The sequence below is a fragment of the Gobius niger genome (assembly GCF_951799975.1).
Source record: "Gobius niger genome assembly, chromosome: 1".
Classification (NCBI taxonomy): domain Eukaryota; kingdom Metazoa; phylum Chordata; class Actinopteri; order Gobiiformes; family Gobiidae; genus Gobius; species Gobius niger.
The window spans coordinates 60683018-60707641 of record NC_136852.1 but is presented as its reverse complement, the minus strand read 5'-3'; the positions used below and the strand labels follow the sequence as shown (position 1 = coordinate 60707641).

Here is a 24624-nt window from a genome sequence, read left to right as displayed (position 1 = left end):
TCCAATCGGGAGGTAAAATCATAAACAACAAAAAACTGGGGTAACTAGGCACTTAAAACAAAAACTTAAATGTTATTGTATTGAAACTATGGTCTGATGAAATAGTTATTGAAGTCTACATGTCTGGATGTTCCCAGTTTTATATAGAAGTATAGGTTAGTACAGGTTAGTATTAGTAATAAAATACATGGCCTAGTTTTTCACATTTCACAAGATATTCAATTAACGTTTTTTTTTAATAGGTAGGCCTATATATTTTAATAGGCCAATATTTTATTAGGGCTTTATAAAAAGAAAAAAAAAAGGTATGATTGTCTACCATTTTAAGTTTTACATATTTTATTTATCAGGACATGGACTTTGAAATGTCGTTACTTTTCCTCATTTGCATTACAGACCTGGAAGGCTCCCTTGAAATTACAGGGCTACATTCTAAATGGTGATCTTATTTCTCCCTCTAGTGGACAAAAGGGGTCAGTGCTAGTTTTATTAACCCATGGAAAATTGTCTCTTTTTTTTAATTATTATTAAATTATATAACACTGCATAAGTTTTTCTACCTAATCATTGTATTCTCTTCTCGACTGACTATATTTAATAATCAACTCTATGAAAACCGGATTACGAAAATCTTGTATCCACATATTTTCTCACGTTGGCTACTACTTCTTTACTGTTCATGTCACGTCGCTTTTTTTATATATATTAAAAAGGTGCACAGGTATCTCGAATACAATGTAGTTTGATTGGAGATTAAAAATAACTTACCATTTATTGGGAATACTGGAAACAGAAAGCCAAATCAATCCAACTCCATCAACTTCCGGACGTAAGCGGAAGTAGATAACACAGCACTGTTTTCACTCCAAAAGCTCAAAGGGGATCATGTGACACTGGTGTTTGATAGAGGACAGATGGTTTCCGCGTTTGAGGTGTCATATAGTCGTAATAGCTGATACTACAAACTACCAAAATATCCGGTCAGCGCATGCTCTTCGAGACATTGAATAACATAGGGGTAGGCCTCTGTTAATTGCTTAGATTAATTGATTTTCTCATTCGAACTGTAGAGTTAGCTTGTAGGTGTCTGTTGATAAGATATCTAAAAAAAACAACAACCTTTTTTTATGTGTATATGCTTATCTACCTGTCTGACTGATATAGGCATTTCTTGGACAATCCACGTATAATGTTTGTAAATTACTCTGTTTAGTGTAGCTACAGCAGCCTTTTTATTTAGCAGACATTAGACAATGCGTGTTGTTGTGCAGACTACTATGGCATTCCCATAGATTTGCTGGGATATTTACTTGTGTCTTAAGTGTCAAGGGGAACTTTGCACCTTTTTGTTTTCTTATTACATTACATTACATGTTTTTTTTTTGTCTCAATGTAAGCACTATTGTCCATGTTTTTTTGTTTTTTAACATGTCCATGTGTGTCTTCTTGTCCACAGAAAGGAGTTGAAGCCACAATATGTAAGTGCGTCTGATCAAGTTCATACATAAGTGTGTAATAACATAAAAGTGAAAACAGGTTCATACGTGTTATTTTGCCATTCAAGGTCGTGCCTTAGGTCTCATGTGGGTCTACCTGTAGCAGCAGGTGTTCTGCTCATTGGACTGCCATACTCCATTTCTCTCGCTGCCCAGTGGTTGTATGGCTGGCCAAATAAACCTGGATATAAGAAGTACACTGAGGCCCTCAAGCCTAGGTTACACACTCGACTCTAATAATACACTCTAGTCAAGGTGACAGAATAGACACCATCACCTTTTTGTGTTTTAACCTCCTGCAGGCGCATATACTGCTTAGCAAGAGCGGTGCTGGAGAGTCTTAAGTATCTACAATATGGAAGACTTTACTTCAGATGGAAATCATGGTATAAGGATGATGAAAACAGTAAACATTATGCAAAGGTGATTTGAAATATCATAATTTTCTTTTTAAAGTCCTTCGCTTTTCAAATAACTATGCATTACCTTGGACAGGGCATCTCTTATGGCCGCAGAGGTAACAAGCTGGACTTATACTACTCCCCAAAGGTGGACCATGCAAAAGCACCACTTGTAGTTTTCATCTATGGCGGCGCTTGGGGCTCTGGAGATAGGGCTATTTATTGTTTGCTCGCCAGACAAATGGCTGAAGAACTAAATGCTACTGTTGTTTGCCCTGACTACAGCACTTACCCAAAGGTAACAATTGATCAATAAGTTGTTTGTTCATACTGCTTTGTAGTCTAGTAGTATGCACTGTATTCTTTTCTTCATGTTGTTCATTTGATGTGCAGAGCAATGTGTTGGGGATGGTCCAAGATATTGCAGACTGCCTAATTTGGGTAAAAGCGAGTGCACAGAAGTTCAACTTTGATCAGGTAAGAAAGCTTTTTAATGATTTGATATAAAATGTAGCAGACTATGCATGTCATTCATTCCTTTTTTTTTTATATCCTTCAGGACAACATTATTTTCATTGGCCACTCTGCTGGTGCTCATCTGTGCTCACTGACCACACTGTTTCTGATTGAGACAAGAGAGGAACTGTTCATTGAGGCAAGCAAGCAACAAGATATTAGCCGATGTGTTAAAGGAGTTATAGGTATGTTCGTATATTCTGACATTCTTTTTAAAATCCTTTAATAAGATGCTCTGTGGCTCAAAAAAGAAAAAAGATCTGGAAAAGGCTCTGCAGAAACGTTATCTTTACTAAATATATCTTTGGACATCAGTTTTCAACTTTGTTCAAAATCTACAGGTCTTAGTGGTGTGTACAACATCTTGGATCATTATGAACATGAAGAGATGAGAGGGATCGAATATGTCTCAACTATGCACAAAGCAATGAATGGAGTACAGAATTTTTCATACTACTCGCCAACGCATGTTCTCAACACCTTCAGTGAGGACAAACTAAAAAGGTGTGACACATACTCTTTTGTTTATGTCACAATATAATACAGAACATACTGCTTTACCTTGTTTTGTGTCTCCCAGAGTGCCTCCATTTGCTCTGCTTCATGGGACAGATGACATTATTGTTCCCGCCAAGTCTTCCACAAAGTTCTCAGAGCTGCTCTCTTCTCTGTCGCTGCCTGTGTCACTTTACCTCCTGCCAAGAGTTGACCACACTGAAATGGCCACTGACCTGATGGCTCCTGATAGACCTCTGTACAATGCTATCTACAGCTGCATCAAGCAGGAGTACACAAAGTTTATTAAAAAATCTTGATATGCTGGGATTACTTTGCTCCTTCACTTAATGATTTTATATGACCTCATGTTTTTACTTCAGAGTACCTCGAACTCAAAGGGCTACATCTGCAGTGTTGTTGGGTGTTAGTTGCATGATCACATGGAGCACTACATTGTTTTAATATCAAGATTTTGTGTATTATAGTTGTGTACATAAATTTTTGCCTGGTGAGCCAGCCACTCATTACTTGTTCATATGTTCAGTATTAGTGTAGAGTAGAAAGAGCATGTAGTCTTGGCTGGCCAGGCTACATTCATTCATCTCTTTGTAATAAACTATTTTTTCAGTCTTCCTGTGTTAAAAAGTCTCAATGGAGCATGATTCAACAATACTACTGTCTAATAATGAAAATAAATGTCTTTTCTCTAAATCAAACAGTAGGCCTACTCTGTATTTCAGTAAAAAAAAATAGCCTGATAAGCAAACAATAATACTGTCTTCAATTATTCCAACAAAATCTTATTCAGGCATTCGTTTCAAGCAGTGAAGAGGAGGTCAAGATTTGAGATGTGATCGCTGTGACGCGCAGAGGCCCACATGAGCGCGCTCAGAGCGCATACTCTCCACACACTCATGAGGCGGAGTTAAAGCCGCTGCTGTGGAGCACTTCGGTCCGAAACACTTCTGCACATTCCGGCGTGGAAACTCGTTGGGTCACGCTTGAATTGAGCATGTAAAATGTTCCAAAGGCCTGGGACGGTGCATTCAACTCTGTAAATATGTAACATTTGAGAGCGGTGCTAAAACTGGTCTTCCCTTTTCAAAGAAGAGCGATGGAGTCCATAGGGGAAAACGCCAAGAAGTTGTGGCTTTGCGGTCTTCTTTGGTGGTCGTTCATCGAGTTGGCATCTGGAGGTAACCCGGACCGCTTCAATCTTTGTCTTATAGTTGCAATCAAAGTCTGTGTTAAAAAGTGTGCGGGGGTGCGTCATAGTGGCTTGCTTCAAAACAAAGGTAGCTTTTATCATGAGTTTAAAGTAGCCTATCTGTTTTGTTAGTAGCCTACTAGTGTTTCTACCCCCTCTCATCATCGAGGGCTATCTTTGAGACCGTGTATGGTGTCATTCAACCACACTCCTACATCAATCTGTGTTGCATGTCGTATATTTTAGAGCAGAACTATCAGGTGAATTAAGGCACAGGTGTCCAGATGATCAGGGCTTAGTATCCTTTAACAAAGGCTTTATTATGTTTCACATGAACATATTGAAGGGTTCCCACAGTGTTATTATTGAAATAATATCAGTCCATCACTTGCCTTGTGTATGAAATGCGCGGTATAAATAAAGTTGCTTTGCCTTAAATTCTCTAAAGTCTCTAAACTATAGCACTATATATATAGTCACATCACCAGGGGCTTCATAAGGAGCTGATGTCCAGTCCACCGGAAGATTGATTTGACTGACAACAGCGCACTTAGATGAGCCCAAGAAAATGAACAGATTGTGTTTAAAGACCTACGGCTAAAATATGTTTTAAAGAATTCTGTACATCATCATCAGACTCTGTGTTTATGACACATCCACAGAGGTGTCTGCTTGAGTTGATTCTAGGCATGTGTTTTTATATTTCATCTTCTGTGCAGTCATAGCCTCTGGGAATTATCAGGAATATTTCACTCTGAGTCATTCACAATGCCCTTCTTTGAAAAACAACTACATTATAGTCATTTAATTACACTTCACTGCGCTCCTATGATGTGTAACTTTCTCCTTCCTCTTCAGCCTACTAGAATGCAAGCCTTTGCCTAAACATCTCTGAGACACTGTATTACCGAAGTGGTGTGACAGCCAGCCCAAACCACAGTGGCACTCCAGTCAAATTTGATCTCACAGTTGTTGTATAAACTCAGCACACAAGCAGTGACAAGCTCTGGTCCTGCTCCTTCAATTAACCGTAAAAGATAAGCGGGTCCTTGCTAAAGGTCAGAGTCTTTGTAGTTGAGCAGGAATTGTCCCTGTCATGACCAAAACTGGCCCACGGATACAGATTACAGAACAGCCTCATACAACATGCTCAGCGTGCCCTGTCATTTTCCCATTACACTCACATTTCACTGACTCTACAGCAGAAGCAAACCCATTCAAGAAATATTACTGACAAACAATCAATTCTGGAGGCAAGCATTTGTGGTTATGTGTGGTAATTGCTTTAACAATAACAACTATGCATTTGAGCATGCTCAGTGTTGCGAATGCAAGGGGAAAATGCCATTGCTTTCCCCTTGACCAACAACAGGATGCACTCTGGCTTTTATGTGCATTGAAATGTAAAATTTCTGGAAGCAATTAATTTAACAAATGTGTTAACTATTAATGGCATGGATTGGAATAACAAGCACTAAGCTAATGTCCTTATCTTTACACAGTCCCTGGACACTAACCTATACCATCCATTTTATAACCAATGATAACCAATTGTGTTTTCACAAAAACATGAACAGGCTACTATATGTATCCAGCTTTCTGCTTCCAAATTAAATACCTTATTTAATGGCAATTTTTGCTAATGTATTAAATGGTCTATTGGTGTTTTAATTTGCACTTGGCTGTGACAAGTCCATTAGTGCATTAACCCCTTTTAGACTAAAACGTTGCATTAACTAACATTGGTTTTATCTAATGGCACCATCTCTCCCTTTTGCCATTAAAAGCCTTCTTTGCTCCTGGGCAATGGGCTGCACTTCACCGAACAAAATCAACTTTAGATTGCTATGTTCCCCTGCAGAACATGAGAATGCTTATTAAGGGTTGTAAACTATGCGTGGGGCTCCCGACGAGTTCAAGTGTTGAGGTTTTGCATAAGACAGGTTCAGAGCCTGTGGGCCAGATTACAGGGTGATGTGAAAACAGCTGGGTCTGGCTTTTCTATAGTCTTTCTGATTCAATGTGTAACGTCAGAGGCTTTCATGGTCAGGTTGAAGGTTTCTGTCAGGCCAGGGCAGGTCTATACATGTATGCCCCCCACATAGCCCCCTCTGCATCCGCTCTACATACTACTAAGCGATAAAACTCAGAAAACCGCACTGAGCATAAGGACGAGAAACAATATGTACTGAAGGATAAGGATATAGTATATTGTTCCCATGCAAACGTTTGGTACAGGTTTGAACCTATCAGTTTTGTTTTTTCTTGACTTATCATTATGGCTGTATGTGTTCCTCGGTGAACGCCGCATAAAATGTAAAAACTCGCAGGCCCGTGATCAAACAAGTACAGTGAGTTTATAAACCAAGTGTGCGGTTTTTCTTGTGCTGTAAATCCCTGTGAGCATGCTGTATCTGCCTCACTTGTAAAGAACACCCAGGATGATAATTAGCTTGGCTTTTGCATCTAAATGCCATGTGTTTGCTAAATTAAGAACACAATGCATGACTGAACTTGTTTGTTTCAAAGGTTCTGTTTTTTCCACTGTACTTGATGTGTGTTGCAATGTCAATTTTATTAAAGCATCTTTTAATAAAAATAAAAAAAATCTTTTCTGTCCTGCAGCTTCCTTCTATGGCGATGGCTATGTCCAGCTCAGGGCAAAAGAGTCGACGGACCATAACACACTGTGCATTCGCTTCCGGACCTCCCGCACCAGTGGCCTGCTGTTTGTCGCTGCTGGCCACAGAGACTACTTTCTGCTGGAGCTCCATGCCGGGCGCCTGCAGGTGAGTACGACCATGGCTGCAGCCAGTACTGTATATCAGCATATGTGCCCGTGCACACATGAGCGCGCATGCACCAAAAGTCAAAGGCATGTTCTGGTCACCTTAAGCTATAACTTCATCTCAGTTGACAGCATCAGTCTCTCCGCACAGAAACAGAAGCAGACAAGCAGCAGTGTGTGAACTCCACACCAGTCAGTTCCTGTCTCAGTCGGAAACAGGATATTTCTTCTTAACCTTCAACCGGTGTTCACAAGTTTTTCTGTCGTGTGTAGGACATACTGTATAAAAGCAAACATGCAATTACTATAATACGTTTACAAAGCCATTGTAAAATTCAGTTAATATTAATTTATATGTACAAGGCTCTGCGCTGTCACTGCACAACAACACAAGTTAAGCCTAAAGTTGAATGAGTAAATTATAATAATGCAACTATAGATTACTTTTGTGCTTCGTCATAACTTTAAGCTTTTGTCTTAATTTGAAAATAAATCAGCTGACAAGACATCCTAGCTCTGATCTTACATGAAAATGCAAATATTTTTCTTTATAAATGCATCTGAAGGAGCCTATTTATGCCAACTTATATAATCTGCAAAATGTTTAAAAAAAATGTATTGGTGTATTTGGTAGGGAGGGACAGTGCATGTTAATGAACATACATGGGACTCATGCATGTAAACACGCCACACCAGATTGTAGCCATGGGCTAAATTTCATCCATCATCCCCCATGCGCACTCTCAAACACGCTCTCATTCATCCTGGCCTATTGTACATGTTTTTCGTGGTAGGGGAAACCGGAGTGCCTGGGGGAAACCTACGCAGACACAGAACATACAAACGGCACACAGAAAGGCCCGTCCAGGGGGGAATCGAACCCGGGACCTTCTAGCTGTGAGGCACAAACGCTAACCGCTGCATTTCTATGCCGTCTACTTTAACAGATAAAAAGTTCATTTGTAGTTTATAAACATGTGAAAATAGCACTTCTATAATTAGTACACACATGAGTACACAACTGACATAATACAGTGATAGGCTTGATGTACTATTTTTAGTCCAAAGATAGACAGCCACTAAAACAGCCCTCTAAGTCCTCTATGATGTTAAAACAGCAGAAAGCCTGAAGATTTCAAGACATATAATTCACACATCAAAACAATTTCTGACCAGTTGACTTTTAAGTTTTGTGCATTTACCTTGAAAAGTCTTTGTGACTAACCATCTATTTGAGTTATTTTTTTAGAATGAGTCAGGCAACTGGGGTGTGTTGTACTTCACTGAGCACGAGGAAAGGGCTGCTCTTCCCAGGCACAGGTCACCAAATAGCTTTTGTGGTCACTCAAACACGTTATCCCCGGGTGTGAGGCCTTGTTCCATCTTAGTCAGATATGAGTGTGGCTCACTGAAAGCTAGGCTTAAATAGCTGAGACTCTGCGGCAAGCCGTGACAAGCATGTCATCCAAGTGTAGCATTAGCCAGAGGTAGTGGCACGATGCTCAGAGGACGTAGCAAAAACATAATAAGAGGACTTCCTTCTTAGAATGACAGACAATGCTTCCAGTTATAACAACAGGTGACTTCAGCATGTTAAGTGTGAAGTCCCCATTTGCAGTTAAAGATTCAGATGTTTAGTGCATATTTAGTGTTATGAGTACTTTTTCTTCTCCCTAAAATTAATGCCCTAATAGGTTTCTGTTTTTTTTTCTTTCAGCTTAAACTGGATGTTGGATCTGGAGAGCATGTGCTGCAGTCAGAAAAAGGATCCCAGTTCAATGACCTGGCCTGGCACTCTGTGGAAATCATCCAGATTCAGCACAATGTCACTCTGGCTGTGGACAAGAACTCCCACAGCAGCTTGACAATGGCAGGCTCCATTCATCAGCTCAACATTGTCGATGGCCTCTATGTTGGTGGGTCAGGCGCACTCAACAGGCCGTATCTCCATCAAGACTTGATAGGATTCAGAGGCTGCATGGAAGAGGTGGTCTTCAATGAGCATGACTTGTTGTCATCCCTCAGGCCGTATACGGGCTTAAAGACTGTCTATGAAGTGTCACTTGGCTGCAGCCCTCAGTTCTTTGCCACAGAGGAGGACCCCATAAGCTTCTTCAGCTCTAGGGCATATATTTCCCTGCCCCCCCTGGACTCCCCAAAAGAAACGGTATTTGAGTGTGTTGTGCACACTTCTGCAAAAGAAGGTATTCTACTGTATAATTCTGGCAGGGAAGGAGATTTTGTGGCTGTTGAGATTCGAGATGGATTGTTGGTGGCTCTGGTTGGAAAAGATGGAACCAAAACTGAGCTTCGTTCAGTGACGATAATCAATGATAGAAAATGGCATACTGTCAAGGTACACTTTAATTCACAAAGCCTTGAACTCAATATAGATGGAAAATTTGTTAAAAACAGCATAAACTCTTCTTCCAAAGAGCTTCAGCTCAAAGGCTACTTCTTTGTTGGTGGCACTGACGACAGCATCAGGTTAGAAGCCAGGAAGACAGCTCTGGCCTCTCTGTCCGGAAAACGAGTCAAAGGAGGTTCTTTTAAGGGGTGCCTCAGGAATATTGTTGTTAATGGATTAAAGATGGGTCTCTCCGCTGCTGTGGTCACAAAGGATATCTCCGTTGGCTGTGAACCAGAGAAAGAACCAGAGCAAGCCACCACTGTCAGCCCCATGAGTTTTTCCAGCTCTGTAGACTTTGTGACACCAACCCCTTCCCTGCACATGTCCACACTGGCCAAGGGCTTAGACAGAAAGTATGGTGCAAATTTTGTTCATCTTCGAAACCTTGTTGTGCCTGAAGGCGGTCGGGCATCTTTGGAGGCTAAACATGTGAAGGTTCTCCTAGATTTCAAGGCTCTTGGTATCCGACAGTCTCAGATTATGTTTAGGATTCAAGAACAGCCTCTGCGTGGTCAGATACGGCTGGATGTAGACCCAGAGCAGGAGGAAAACACCTTCAGCATGTTGGACCTCTGGCACGAGAGAGTGATGTACATTCATGGAGGGTCTGAAGATCCAGATGACTTTTTCTTCTTTTCAATTTATTCAAGCAGCAGAAAACCTGTTCCTGATTATCTGAAGAACAACAAATGGTATCGCTACAACATAAGCGTGACACCTACCAATGACGCCCCCGAGTTAAGCCTCCCTGAGGGAAATCTATTTGTCCTGCTGGAGAATTCAAAGAAACGTCTCACCACAGATGTTTTGAAGGCCACAGACATAGACAGTCCTGATTCAGATATGGCCTTTTCTGTTCTTGGAAACCTCAATGCAGATGCTGGTTATCTTGAACTCGAAAATAACCCAGGTACAGCTGTCACATCCTTTACTTACACTGACCTGGAGGAACTGAGGGTATACTATGTTCACGCCGGGGTCAGGAACTCTCGAATAGTGTTCAGGGTTAGCGATGGAGAGAAAGTTAGCAACACGGTAGTCTTGAGAGTGTTGGCCGTCACACTGGAGTATAAGATTTCCAACAACACCGGTCTGGAGATCACACAAGGAGAGTGGGCTATAATCAGCTCGTCACAGTTAGCCGTGCACACTAACGCTGTGAAACAGGTCGTCGACGTCCGTTATGACGTCATTGAACTTCCACAATATGGAGAGCTTCAAAGACTTCACTCCAGCGGTGAATGGAGACCTACTGACTCATTCTCCCAGAGGCTTCTAGAAAAAGAGCGGCTAAGATATGTCAGCACTTATCAAGATATACAGACATCTAACACCAGCGATTACTTCAAGTGTAAAGTTAATGTGGCTGCAAGGGCAAATACTGAATTACTTTTCCCAATCACTGTGAAGTGGGTGAGGTACATGCTAGTGAGAAATGTAATCATTGGTCTGGATAAAGTGCGTAAAGTGACACTTACCTCTGAGAATCTTTTTGCTACAGCGCACGGTGTGGATCTGCCTGAAGATGACCTTTACTATAGAGTTCTCACCACACCAAAGAAAGGAAAGCTGCTGCTGGACACCACTGTTTTGGCTAAAAATACAAGCTTTAGTCAAAGAAATGTGACTGAGCAAAAAGTGCATTATGAGTTAGTCGACAGGCCTTATGAAGACACTAGTGACCGGTTCAAATTTCTGCTCTTCTCAAAACATGCTCAGTCTCAAAACTATGATTTCCAGTTTTCAATTAAAGCAGATGTCAACAACGTGTTCATGAAAAACGACGGGCTGTCACTCCTGGAAGGAGAAAGTAAATTACTAACTAAAGATGAACTTTTTGCAGAGACTTTAAGCTCTTCCGTGATGCACTACACAGTTATAAACAGCCCCCAACATGGGAAGCTCGCACGCATTAGTCAGTCCAATTCAAATGAAAGCTACACCAACATTTTAACCTTTAGTAACCAGGATATCATGGACAAGCGACTTATGTACATCCACGACGATAGCGAAACAACTGGAGACACATTCACTTTTATAGCTTCCACCTCCCAGGGATTTAAATCATCTATTGCAGAAGATGAGGTTGGCTCCAAAATAGGAACTTTTAACATTTCCATTCAGTTAGTTAATGATCAAAAACCTGTGCGGGTGATTGACAAGGTCTTCCACGTAGTCAGAGACGGACAGAAGTTACTGACTGCAGACGATTTGCGTTATCATGACGCAGATGTCGATTTCGATGATGGACAGTTGCTGTACACTCGGCGAGGGATCCCAATGGGAGATCTAGTGCTGGTAAATGACACTACACATAGACTTTTCCAGTTTCACCAGAGAGACTTGGAGGAGAAACGTGTGCTCTTCATTCACAAGGGCGTTAGCACTGGCAGATTTGTGCTGTTTGTTTCAGATGGTAAACACTTTGTGTCAAGTCTGTTAGACATCAGTGCGCATGACCCATTCTTGACGGTTGGAAATAACAGCGGCTTACTGGTCCAAAAGGGAAAGTCTGTCTCTATCTCTACAAGTAATTTTAGTGTTATGTACAATCTGGACATCAGAGATGACCAAGAGCTTATGTTCATAGTGACCGAGGCTCCCAAAAGTGGAGCTGTTTATTGCAAAGGGGAAAAAGTCACTTCATTCACACAATTGGATCTAAAAGCCGGATATCTTTCGTATCACCACAATGACAGCACGTATCTGGCAGACTGCTTCAACCTAACGGTCAAAGCAAAAGGACTTCAGCTGTCGGCCAAGATCAATGTGAAAGTTTACCTGGAAAGTCATCAGCGGCCTCCCATCGTACAGACACAAAACACAGTCCTGGTGGAGGAGGGGAAACCAGTCAAGATTGATGAAACAAAACTAGAGGTATGTTTTATATGCTAAAATTAAGTTCATTATATACAACAGTATGTAACAGTAATACAATGCAATGCACAGTACTCATCTTTTAAACCTTTTTGTAAACTTAATTTCGTACCTTGTTTAACTAACAAGAATCCAGTTCCAGTTTTTAAAGGAATTATATGTGAGCTAAACAGAAAACTAACTGCCATGTTACATTTGTTTTACTATTTTATGCCACAATGCACTTAAACAAAACTAAAAATATCTACTGTGACACATTGAAGATTTGTAACATTTTCCCCCATTGTTGCAGGTTACTCATGAAGACAACCTGCCATCTGAGATTGTATTCACAGTGAAAGAAGGCCCAACTCGTGGATTTCTGCGTCGGTTCGTTGAAGCAGAGGAACGCTACATTGGAACCAGGCAGTCGCCTGTCAGGACCTTCAGCCAAGCAGACATTTACAATGGGGACATTCAGTACGTTCAGGTGGACCCTGACACGCTCAATGACACCTTCATCCTTGATGTCACCAATGGGGTCACTGATGTCAGAGGCATCAGGGTGTCTGTTGACATTATCCCACGCCTCATCCCACTTCAGGTCTCCAATTTCACCCTGGAAGAGGGGGCCTCCAAGGCACTCACACAGGAAATTCTAAAGGTCACCAACCGGCATTTTTCTGGAATCAACTTCCTCTACAGTTTGACCCAGCCCCCACTGCACGGTCACATTGAACACTCTCGACACCCGGGGGTGGCTCTAACCTCTTTCACCAGGAGGCAGGTGGGTTATTATTACACATACGGAATTTTTATGCAGCATCCGATCCTACCTAACATCAGTAATTGCTACGAATAAATGCACAAATATAGTATCATTTTGCCAACCTAAATTTGCAACATACTGTGTTAAGTAAACAACATGGGAAATTGCTTTTCAACAGCAACATTTGGTCTACGTTGCTATACTTAAATAAATCTTCACTGTGGTAAACAGTAAAATGCACATTTTTTGCTTTTCTTGTAATAATCATGTACAACTCTGTTTCATTTCTAGGTTGAACATGAATATATTTACTATGTGCATGACAGCAGTGAGACCTTAGATGATAACTTCACAGTGGTGGCCAATGACACAGGTCTGAGGAAGCAGAGTGCAGCCCAGGCAGTGCACATCCAGGTTACAGCTGTCAACGACGAGACTCCTGTTATTACAGCCAACAGGGTCCTCAGGGTGAGTTTGTGCCCCGTGCTAAATTTACACTCTCAACTTTTTTACTTGCAGTTCTGGCACCATAGCTTGCTGTCAGACAAGCTTCATGTGGGCAGTGGTGCAATTTGCCATGGCTGACTGGCTGGCTAGCTGTGAGGGAAAATATGTCTGCTATTTAGAGGAGGGTCCACCAGGCTGGCAGCATGCAGAAATTAACATACCATTCGAGTTTATGGTACTTGGCAGTATTTCTTATACAGTAATTGCAGACTTAAGATGATTTCAACTTCTCAATGCTACATTTAAAATCAGTTCACAATGATAATGGTGTTAGTACTTTTGGTGGCAGCCAATCTAACATTCTTGAGGCTATTGTGATGCTGTCTGATGTGTGAGCAAGGCCTTAGCTTTGTGACTGCCTTGGTTTCTTATGGTATGGTATTTTATTTTTTGCTGTGTTCATCTGCAGACCAGCCTAGACAGTAAAGAATGTTTGCATTATTTACAGCCTGTAAAGGTGCTTTCACTGTCATATATTTTAAATGCCTCCAGTCCTTGTAAACTAGAAGTAAGCTACGTAAAAGCCCATTTGTGAAGAACTTCAGACCCATGCAATCAATATTTAATCATTCAGACTGCCTTATTGCCGTAGTTTTGAAAACGATTGTATTACACATGTTCAAGCACAGTGCAGTGGTATGCATTTGTGCATCCAGCGAGTGATACTGTCTTTAAAGCATTTCTATGCACAGACTATTTACATATTGTAAGTTGTTGTGGAAAAGGAGTAACAAGGATATCAATATTATGGTGAGCATGAATACTAAATCATGAGACTGTAGCATTTGCAAAGAATGGCCACAAGATGGCACTCTATTCTTGCAGCAGTTTTATTGTCCCTACACACACACTTTAGCTGTGTAATAAAGTCATTACAAATATGAAAGCAGTAAACTATGAGAATCAGCCTAAACTTTATGTTATTTTTTTAACATTTTAAATTTGCTCTGTAAACTTAATCAAAATTGAATATCAATGATTACATTTATCAATTACAAAAAATAATGTAATGAATAAAAAATAATGCACTCAAATGCAAGTTCCCCAGTAACACCCTTCTCTATGCTTGCATTATTTTGTAAGTTGAATACTTACTTGAATACTCGTGATTTCATCCATTACTAATATAATCATCAGAGTAACCTAGTGTGACTTCTTGGTCAGAGGAGTGTTCTTGAACTTCTCATTGAGGAGCTCAAATGTTGTTGAAGTCAAAGGGGAAAATATAACTTGGTGTATAAGGTAATTTAAGGGAGATCTGAAACATCCCCAAACTTTCCAATTATAGTTGAACCTTGTTTGCTTCAAAGGCTGTCCATCAAAAAGAGATTTTTGAGAGAGACCCCCTCCACATTACTGTCATTATGGCCACCATTTCAGGAGAACAAAATGTACCCTCCCATGGATTAAAAAATAACGACGCATACTCATTTGATGTGTCGACACAGTATGATTTTTGTCTGGTTCTTCTGCAAATATTGCATGTAGCTTGAGGTGACCAAACTTCAAACTGTGGACAGTGTTTCCCAAATAGTGTGGCCTTGAGACACACCATCACCCCAGAATGACAAGCCACGACTCAAATAAGACTTGAATTTGTTATATGATGCAAGTTACTGTATTTTCCTCACAAATGATTGTTGAATAGGCATAACAAACAAAAAAGAAATCATGATAAAAACAACCAGACAAAAGTATTTTAACAGACTTGCTATACCTTCTGTTGATAAATACTGAAAGAAATTACTGAGAAAGGCCCGCAACCCACTGAAAACGGTTCTGCAACCCACTTTTGTGTCCCGTCCCAACCCATCAGTTGTGAACCATTGCTCTAGACCTTTTCACCAATACAATTCCTCTATTTTCTTTATTTAAAAAACGGTCCACGGTTCTACTTCTAATGTGAGTTGTGTTTGTTATTGTTGTGAGCAGGTTTGGGTGTCCTCTGTGACTGAGATCAGACCTGAGGACCTCAGGGCTGACGACTTGGACTCACCTTCAGATGAACTGCACTTCATGGTGACTCCACCCAGCAATGGACACCTGGCTCTGAAGATCGCCCCCATGAGGCCAGTACTCAACTTCACACAGGCCCACATAGACCAGGGGAAGCTGCTTTTTGTCCATAAAGGTGAGTGGGAGTGATGGCAATGGGCCTCTTATTATTATTATTATTATTATTATTATTATTATTGTTATTGTTATTGTTATTGTTATTGTTATTGTTATTGTTATTGTTATTGTTATTGTTATTATTATAAGCAGAATGCCCATCTCGACTGTGCATGTGTGGGTCAATCAGGCTCCTAATTTTGGCTACCAAACAAACCACTCCGCATTGAAATGTGTGAGTGAGTTCAGGTAGCGGAGCGTGAACACCGAAGTATATTGAGCCATAACCGTGAATTATTAGGCTTACGGGCATTGGTTTAAAGACTCAAGTGACATTTCTTGCAAATATTTATGTTGTCAATGTTTTGAAAGCGAGGGGAAAAGTCAGGAAGGCAGCTCCGTAGGCAGGAGCGGACCATAGCGGACCATAGCGGACCATAGCGGACAGGGGGACGACAGGACCTGGGATCAGCCTGACACAGACACCGCCGCTTTTTAAATAATTTAAAATCGTCTTGGAATCACAGGAATAAGTTTCAAAACGGTGTTGATGCTAGATATAGTGGGTACATTTCCGTCTGTCAAATTAGCGATCGATTAGCTATGTTGTACCATCAAATCACTCGTAAAAAATACAAATAAAGTAAATTTAGAGGCATAGCCTATTTGTGTACATGGATCTCTGGTCACAATAATAAAAAAAAATATTTTGTTTACTGTCCACTTCCTTATTGACAAAAAAAAGAAAGAACTCTACGTTTTTATTTCTCATTCCAGTTTAAATGTTGTGAATGTCGGTGACATGAGGCCACAGTTTCAGACCCTGCACTTTGTCCAACACTCGCCTTCAAGGGTCAGAAATGTTTTTCTCACATAGTTATTCCAACTACGTGAACAAGGACTGGCCGTCACCTTGACAGCATCTCTACATATGAACGGCCGTTCAGTTCTGTCAGTTTCTGTTTATCTCCGCAGCCGAGGTTGTAAAAATAGACTTTAAGCTAATATTATAACAAGCTCCACGGCGACAACAAAAACGCTTTATATCAACAACTTTCCAGCGGTTAAAACGGTCCAAATCAGTCATCAATCAATCAATATTGTTTGGTAGCCGAAAGAAATTCCATTACCCATAATGCAACGGGCGACCCGAGATGGGCATTCTGTTTATTATTAAAGGGACTATACAGAATTTATAGTAAAGTATTTTCATCCTGCTACATGTTCCAGCCATGTCTTAATGTGGAGAATGAGCTCAGACCTGTTCACCACAACTGCCTCTAAAATCCTGCACTGTCGCTCAAAAAGTTGTCACTTTGGGTCTGAAGTCAAGCTTAATATAGAGACTGCAGTTACGTATAAGACCTGAGGTGGCAGTAGTGAGCATAAAATGACCAACTTGCATCTAGTCTCTTTAATAATGTCTTTTAGTTGGAATTGACTAACATGCCCAGTTGTAGCTATAGGTTCAGCTCCATTTGTTGACTTGTTATTTCCCCCTTGTCACTCACAAATATACATACATTCATACCGAGAGCCCACAGACTCTGACAGCACAGAGAGAGAAGTGTGTTGACCAATATGCACTTGCTAGAGCAGGGATTGAATCGCCAACTAAACTGTTTAATCACAATGTAAACGTGTGGCTTTTTATTACAGGACTCTTAGGTTTTTTTCTGTGTTTGTAGGAGCTATGTCTGGAGGATTCAATTTCCAAGTTAACGATGGTGTGAATTTTACACCGCGACAAATCTTCAGCATCACTGCCAGAGCCTTGGTTATTATCATGGAGAAGAACAGGCCGCTTAAAGTGTTTCCTGGTAAGGCTACAGTATATCTATACTATCATGTTACTTCCATATTCCTTGGCTCCTTCCCTTTTGTTCTGCCACGGAAACGCATTCATAAAAGTTGGGTGTCTTGTAGTTTGAGGGTGAGCGTCGCCAGTTTGAAAGAACTCACCCGCAATTAAAAAAACAACAACAACCATGTCTGTGTTTCTTTTAATCCTCATAGTTTAAAAATAGGTTCATGGGTGTTGTCTGAGTGTGTAGATTACTTTCAAGTGTTTGTGAGATTTCTTGTGGTCTGGTTTGTACGTCAGGGGTAGTGTGAGACAGCAAACTGCCAGCTGTCACGCTCTGCTGCACTTTCAGCCACGGGGCGAGAAGGCACTTGAAACGCTGCGAGCTGCCCTGTTTGTGTTTGTGCCAGGCAGGCCAGCAGGAGGAGGCCTGCCGGGAGGGTGAACTGACAATGACGGACTTGATAGTGTGAGGCAGATCCTAGAGCTCTTTCACAGGCAATGTGTGATAAATGAGTTTGTTTGCCTTATAAGACACGCCATCTTCTCTTCAATTGTATGTTGAAGGACATACTGGCGAAACTCGGGGAAATGAGAATATCGTTAAAAAGTGCATTCATTTCTGTAGTTTCTCAACTTAAACTGTGAGACTAATATATGATATAGACTCATTACATGCAAAGTGAGATATGTAAAGCTTTTATTTGTTATAATTTTTATTATTATGGCTCAGCTTGTAAAAAACAAAATTCAAAATGTCATAAAATTATTTCAAATATTTTGAAAATGGACTGTAAGCCATAATCATCAAAATTATAATAAATAAAGGCTTGACATATGTCACTTTGCATGTCTTGAGTCTATATCATATGTTAGTTTCACATTTTAAGTTGAATTACAGAAATAAATTAACTTTTAATTCTATTCTAATTTATTCTAATTTACTAATTTATTCTAATTTTCCGAGTTTCACCTGTATGTAACTCTACCTTAAAGCAGTACTAAGTAACTTGTTTACCTTAATATATCCTTTTCGTTGTCTGCTCCCTTTGTCTTTTCTAGCAGTGTAGTATTTACTCTCACAGACAATTAATGAGTACAAAAAACATGCTACGACACCTGGCCTCTAGGGGCACGGGTTACTTACTACTGCTTTAAAGCCACACCGTGTAACATTTCACCCAATAAGTAGAATGAACTACAAGCATTTATTTTATTACAGATTTTGTTATTGTTGAAAAATTGCTGAGAGCAGCTCACCTCTTCTACAAACTAGCTGTAACTTTACTTGGAGCATGGGACGTCTCCTGCTCGTCACGATGGAGATGTTGACAAAAGGCAGCCAAATATGAGATTTAAATATTTGAAATCCTCATCCAAATGTATTCTTTGATAATCCACTACCTACATGAAGTCTTGTCTGTGTGTAGCTGGTCATGAGTAGCATGTTCTGTAGAATCCAAAATGTTACGCAGTGTGCCTTTAAATAATGGCTTTGAAAATTTCCATTTTAAGCAAAGTATGAACTTAACAGTGGTGTCTGTCTTTCAAACATTTATTACAGGCCTGTTAATATGAGCGTGAGAGGCAACAGCAGAGAAAAACTACATTGCATACACACTTGTTTTTTGTTTTTTGTTTAAGCTAAATTTACCAAGGAGGTCTGTCAAGCTGTTAAGTAGACTAATTGGACTGATTATCTATCATGAAAAGAAGAATGACTACTCAAAGCTTGCACCTCATCCTCATAACTATAAGGAGAGGACATTTCCCATGAGACTTTAGTGGTGGGAGTGCACACGCAAAATGATGAATGGCTTTTGTGCCTCTTTCTCTCTATTGCCTCTATCATTTATCAGTGGGCTGTTCTGATATTCTCGGTCTTGCATGTAGCATGGTTTAACACTAGAAGCTTTTAGCAATCAGGTTGCATCATCAAGGACTTTGTATTTCTTTCTGTTTCACTGTTTCATTGTCAGCTTGATCTATTTTTGTATTATCCTTTTTTTGTCTTTATGGAACATCTTGCGCTCACAGCCCTGTAAAAGCCTGTAATATGTGCCGCATGGTCCAAATTTAACTCAGTAAACAATCTTCAGCTTTTTTTTTTTTTTTTAGACCAACTCAATTACGTTTGTCCCCACTTGAGTAAGAGCAGGCTTAACTGATCTCTTTAGATTAGAAGATTAGATTAGAATTTATTTATTTTTCTTGCTTTTTGTGCAGGTTCGTCAACACCGATCACGAGTGGGAATTTACAAGCCGTGACTAATGACATCAGCGACTCGTCCAACCGCACCGTTACCTACAGCGTGACCCGGCATCCTAAACTGGGCCGCCTCGTGCTGAAGCAGCCTGATAATTCTATGGTCGACATCTCAACTTTCACACAAGACATGGTAAATATGAAATACTGTATGCCCCTTCATGTACCAAATATACCATATTCGGTGTTGAATAAGCGATAATGGGCCACATAAAAGTATTTCCCCCTGTTTTGAATAATAGATGGGTCCTTATTTACAGAGCTGACTTTGCGTTCCTTGCTACATAGGAAATGTGGAGTTTGTCACATAATCAATTTTTCTGATGGATTTTTCTCCAACATTGTCGAGGCACTTTGCCCACTTTACCGCTGAGACAGAAATATTGTGTTTTCTGCTGCACAGGTGGACAGAAAAGAAGTGTTGTATGTCCAGACCCCGATTGAGTCAGTGGGATGGGAAGCCATGGATTCTATGACCTTCTCTGTCTCATCACCTCCCACGTCTTTGGAGAGCCAGACCTTCAAGATAGATATCTCCTATGAAAATATAGGACCTGAACACAACACTGTGCTGCTAGCAAACACTGGTATGTACAGTATGAACACTCAGTATGGCTTAAAGCAACAGACACCGTTTTTCCATACTGAGATATGTTCTTACCTGAGCTTAGACGAGTTGATGCGTAACTGTCTGGTTTGGGTCCATAGAGGAGAGGAGGCTAAAGAGGCTAAATGCTAACAATAACTTTTGTCTTTTTGCGTGAATGACCAGAAAGACCAGGCAAGTACGCATCAACTCGTCTAAGCTCAGGTAATACATATCAACATATCTCAGTATGGAAAAACGGTGGCCTGTTCCTTTAAGATCACTAAGTTTGAGGTGAACTCAGAGAATATTCTTTTTTTAATTTCTAGATCTCTAAATTCTCACCTATTCAAAGATGCATCATATTTTCTTTTCCTGCTTATCTTCAGCTTGTGACAAAACTGATGTCTAATTCCGATAACTAATTTTGGTCAATATATTGCTATTTCTTCTTTATTCAGGTGCTAATGTAACAGAAGGGGAGAGCGTTTTGATCGATAAGTCCAGCCTAGATGCATCTAACCTGCTCAGCAAGCTGCCTGTTCCTGAGCGAAGTGCCTTTGAGGTCTGGTACCAGGTGACATCACTGCCACAGCACGGCGTTATTGTAGTCGGCGAACGCAACCTCACCAAAGAGAAGCCCAACTTCTCCCAGTTCATTATTAACAAATACGGAATAACCTACAAACACGACAACTCTGAGACAGCGCACGACCACTTTGTTTTCAGCGCTTGGCTTAATGCTAAAGGCAAGCCAGCCCAGCAACCCAGTGACGGTGCTGTTATTGAAGAGTCTTTTAATATAACGATTGCTCCCGTGAATGACCAGCCGCCAGTGCTGAAAACCAAAGCTCCTACTTTGAAGGTGGTTCAGGGAGACACAGTAGCTTTGGGACCTGAAAACCTTAAAGTGGAGGATTTAGACAATGCTCCAGATGACATCCAGTTCACTGTGATTAGCAAGCCAAATAATGGGTATCTAGCTCTGCGGGAAAGTTTGAACGAGCCCGTGGCTTCTTTCACGCAAGCCCAAGTTGATAATGGCGATGTATTGTTTATCCACGACGGGGGCGCTGCCTCGGGAGTGTTCTACTTTAGTGTCACTGATGGCCACCACAAACCAATTTACAAGCTCTTTAATCTCGAAGTGACTGAAATTACGCTCTCTCTTGTTAACCACTCAGAGCTTGTTCTGCAACAAGACAAAACATCAGTTCCACTCACTCAAGACAATCTTTATGCAAAAACGAATGGAAAAAACACAACCATTCACTACCAGATCACTGAACCTCCAGGTTTTGGGAAAATCTTGAAAGATAACCAAGAAGCCACACAGTTTGAGCAAAAGGATTTACAAATGGGGAGGTTGTCCTATCATATTATTTCACATTCATCTGGAGAAGATAGCTTTAGATTTATTGTTTTCACGACAGAAGCCAACTTGACCGACCAAGTGCTAAACATCTCTGTTCAACCACTGATCCAGATCAGCCAAAGTGTAATGATTCCTAATGGAGTTCCTGTTAAGCTAAACCCTAGCTTCCTGAATGCCTCTCAACTGGCTAGTATAAGCGAGAGTATCCCTGTATTTGAAGTTGTGAGCCTCCCCAGTAATGGAAAGCTAGTTCGAACGGAGCTTGCAAAGTCCAAGAAAAATCTACCTGTGCAGTCCTTTACTTTTGAAGAGTTAAAACAGGGGAAAATTGCATTGGAGCTGAGCGCTAACATGACTGGAGTTCAGGAGGTGAACGACTCTCTGGTATTTGTCCTGAAAGCGGATAACCTTCCTCCAGCGAAAGGGGAGTTCCACTTTACCATTGTGCCATACGATCCAGCACTTTTGCCGACCACAAAGAGCCCCGCTGTAACCACGGCGTCTCCGCGTCAGACAGCAGTCCAGACTCTGAAAAATGGGACTACGCTTCTCGTCGTGACCACCGCATATCCGTCCACACACGAGCCCAGCAAGAACCAGCAGAAATACCACAAAGGACGCAGCCGCTGGGGGAGCTCTAACAGGACGGGCATTTTAGGCACCACTCTCGGCAAACCGAAACACGAAACCGAGGAGGAGATCCCCTTGAGGAACACACCGGTTCGTGTGGAGTCATATCCTCAAAAATCTCCAAATCCACTGCTTGTCATCTTACCATTGCTGGCTTTGCTACTGCTTGTCATCATATTTGTTGTGCTTGTGGTGTACCTCAGGCATCACAGGCAAAGAAACCCGAAAAGCGCCACACCTGCCGAGCCCGGTCCCCTTAATTTGTCTAATAGTCAGTCTTATAGTAGCCCCACAGTTCCATCTGTGACAGTAACTCCACTTCAGCCGGGAAGTTGTCCCTCCAGCCCTGTGCTCGAGCGCTTTCTGACTCACCATCACCCTTTATCGAACTATAGCGCCATTGATTCTTCCATGTTCATCAGCACGTGGAGCAACGATTCACCCGCAGCATCCACTCAAACTATTTCTGTAGCTACTCCAACTCTCCGTAAAAATCAATACTGGGTATGAACTGAGAAACTATGGCAAGTTTAAGATTGGCAATTTCTGTGACATACTGTGCTTATTCATGTGTAGGAAAAGCCTACAGGGTGTCAAGTTGAAGAGATTTTTTGTTTTAACCTGGCACTTAATTAAGAGAAAAATCAAAGATTGTCTTGGGTCAATCGTCTTATAACAGTTTCAGTGTTTGCTGATTTATTTGCCCAAAGTTTTTTAATATATTTTTCTACATAATGCCATTCGTATTAGAGTGAATATGGTCAAGTCAGATTAACTTGCTTGACATTGGCAACCAAAGGTAATACAGATTTGTTTTCCTCGCAGTGGAATGTAATGAGAGCAATGAGCCAGTGATTTTCGACCTATCACTGCACAGACTCTAGCCGAATGGAACAATAGTGTTGCTGTGTGTCTTGTATGCTCTTTGCAAATTGCATGCACTGTGCAAACAGCATCACCTCCTTGTACAGTCAATTCATGTGCCTGTCAGTTTTGATTATGGCATACGGACTACATGTAAATTTGTTAGGGAAATATGTTTTCTCCTTAGGCACATGTATTTATATTGTGGTACAGTAGCCTCAATCCTAATTCTAGGACCTGCACCAGTACTATGCAGCCACTTGATCACTAAAACTGTGAAAATAATAATTTAAATTTGACACTGGTGCGACACATTATTGTCTTTGGATGGATATAGATTGTGCCCATTTTACGTTGTTGCTGTGTTGTACATCTGTGTAAAAATCTTTTTTGTAAACTCAGGTATTTCAATTTCAGTACTTAATCAGCTTCAGTGGTGCGCAATGAATTCCTGCATAGAGAAGACTGACAAAAGGCAGGCGTTAAATGGCTCAAGTAGTAGAAGTTGGCACAAAATAGAAGAGAAACTTCGCACATCAATTACTAGAGGCAGGTGCGTAAAGTGGGAAAATCCCAGTGTACATGAGTAAAAATAATAATACTTCCCGCACATTGCCATCAAGTAGTAGATGTAAAACTCAAGACAAGGTACTTTCACTGTGGTTACTGTGGTACTCAGCTAATAGAATTTTATGCTGTACATTTTTACATCGTTTAGCTGCTAAAACAACTGGAAAATATCTTCTGGCTTGTTACGATTTGTAAATTAGTTTACAAACACATAGCCAATGATTTTGACTGAAATAACTACTGATATTTATATAAAATATTTATTGAATATGTTATACAATGATACAATGGTTTAATCTGCTAATGTGAGGGAATCAGACACTGAAAGCCTATAATTTTCTTTGTAAGATGAATTATTGAGTGTTCACTTTGTATGTCCCAGTCTCTTAATCCTATAAATATTGTATCCCATTATGTTACCTTTATTTATACAGTACATTTGTAATAAACATATTGAAAAAAATAACAGTTCTATTATGTTTTACTCCATGCATTTTAAAATTGAATGTTTTTAAATCACTATTGAATTCAAAGTCACACAGACCAATCTTTCAGGCTGTGGAGTCACATGTAAACTAAAAACTTCACATTATGGCGCTGATTAAACACCATTGTAGAGCTTAGTTTAGCCTAAGTTATGTCTACGTTATGTTATTCGTGCAACTCCAAAATCCCTAAAGAATCTTTGTTAGCTTTGAGCAAGGATATTGCCTATTTTTTTTAAATAATTTATTTAACCCTACAGGGCTTCATTTGGTCAAACCGGTGCATTATATTTCAAGCAGAAAGCATCAGGCCTGTGCTGATAAAGCAAGAGCTTATGTTCAAAGAGTTGGCGGAAGGAAGGGGGACACCGCCAGATTTCACAGCAATTTTTGCCTTTACTTCATCACTTAAGCAAGAGACTTTCAACACCTGCCTGTTACATTCATAGTGGCTCTGTGATATTTTACAGGCATTGATTAGTTT

At 40.6% G+C, this 24624-nt stretch overlaps 3 protein-coding genes across 3 annotated transcripts in view; all 3 read left to right on the top strand.

Moving 5' to 3' along the window:
* slc20a2 (solute carrier family 20 member 2) overlaps positions 1-24624 on the top strand; it is a 135044-nt gene that overhangs the window by 69630 nt on the left and 40790 nt on the right. The gene's annotated exons all lie outside the window — the stretch shown is intronic.
* LOC306966918 (uncharacterized protein) lies at positions 877-3585 on the top strand. Its single transcript, XM_079561771.1, has 9 exons — positions 877-1018; positions 1457-1478; positions 1565-1714; positions 1799-1919; positions 1992-2195; positions 2291-2374; positions 2457-2598; positions 2755-2917; positions 2994-3585. Coding segments are annotated over exons 2-9 (1101 nt in total). The 5' UTR covers positions 877-1018; positions 1457-1476; the 3' UTR covers positions 3229-3585.
* cspg4ba (chondroitin sulfate proteoglycan 4ba) lies at positions 3630-22822 on the top strand. Its single transcript, XM_079555410.1, has 10 exons — positions 3630-4107; positions 6744-6907; positions 8624-12193; positions 12486-12959; positions 13233-13409; positions 15381-15579; positions 17249-17380; positions 19591-19763; positions 20034-20217; positions 20678-22822. The coding sequence occupies exons 1-10, from the start codon at positions 4026-4028 to the stop codon at positions 22729-22731; spliced, it is 7209 nt and encodes a 2402-aa protein (XP_079411536.1). The 5' UTR covers positions 3630-4025; the 3' UTR covers positions 22732-22822.

Coding starts and splice junctions, on each gene's coding strand:
- cspg4ba (XM_079555410.1), top strand. CDS start 4,026: ATGGAGTCCATAGGGGAAAACGCCAAGAAGTTGTGGCTTTGCGGTCTT. Junction 13,410..15,380: donor CAGCCAACAGGGTCCTCAGG/GTGAGTTTGTGC, acceptor TGTTGTGAGCAG/GTTTGGGTGTCCTCTGTGAC. Junction 15,580..17,248: donor GCTGCTTTTTGTCCATAAAG/GTGAGTGGGAGT, acceptor CTGTGTTTGTAG/GAGCTATGTCTGGAGGATTC.
- LOC306966918 (XM_079561771.1), top strand. Junction 1,920..1,991: donor ACAGTAAACATTATGCAAAG/GTGATTTGAAAT, acceptor TACCTTGGACAG/GGCATCTCTTATGGCCGCAG. Junction 2,375..2,456: donor AGAAGTTCAACTTTGATCAG/GTAAGAAAGCTT, acceptor TATATCCTTCAG/GACAACATTATTTTCATTGG.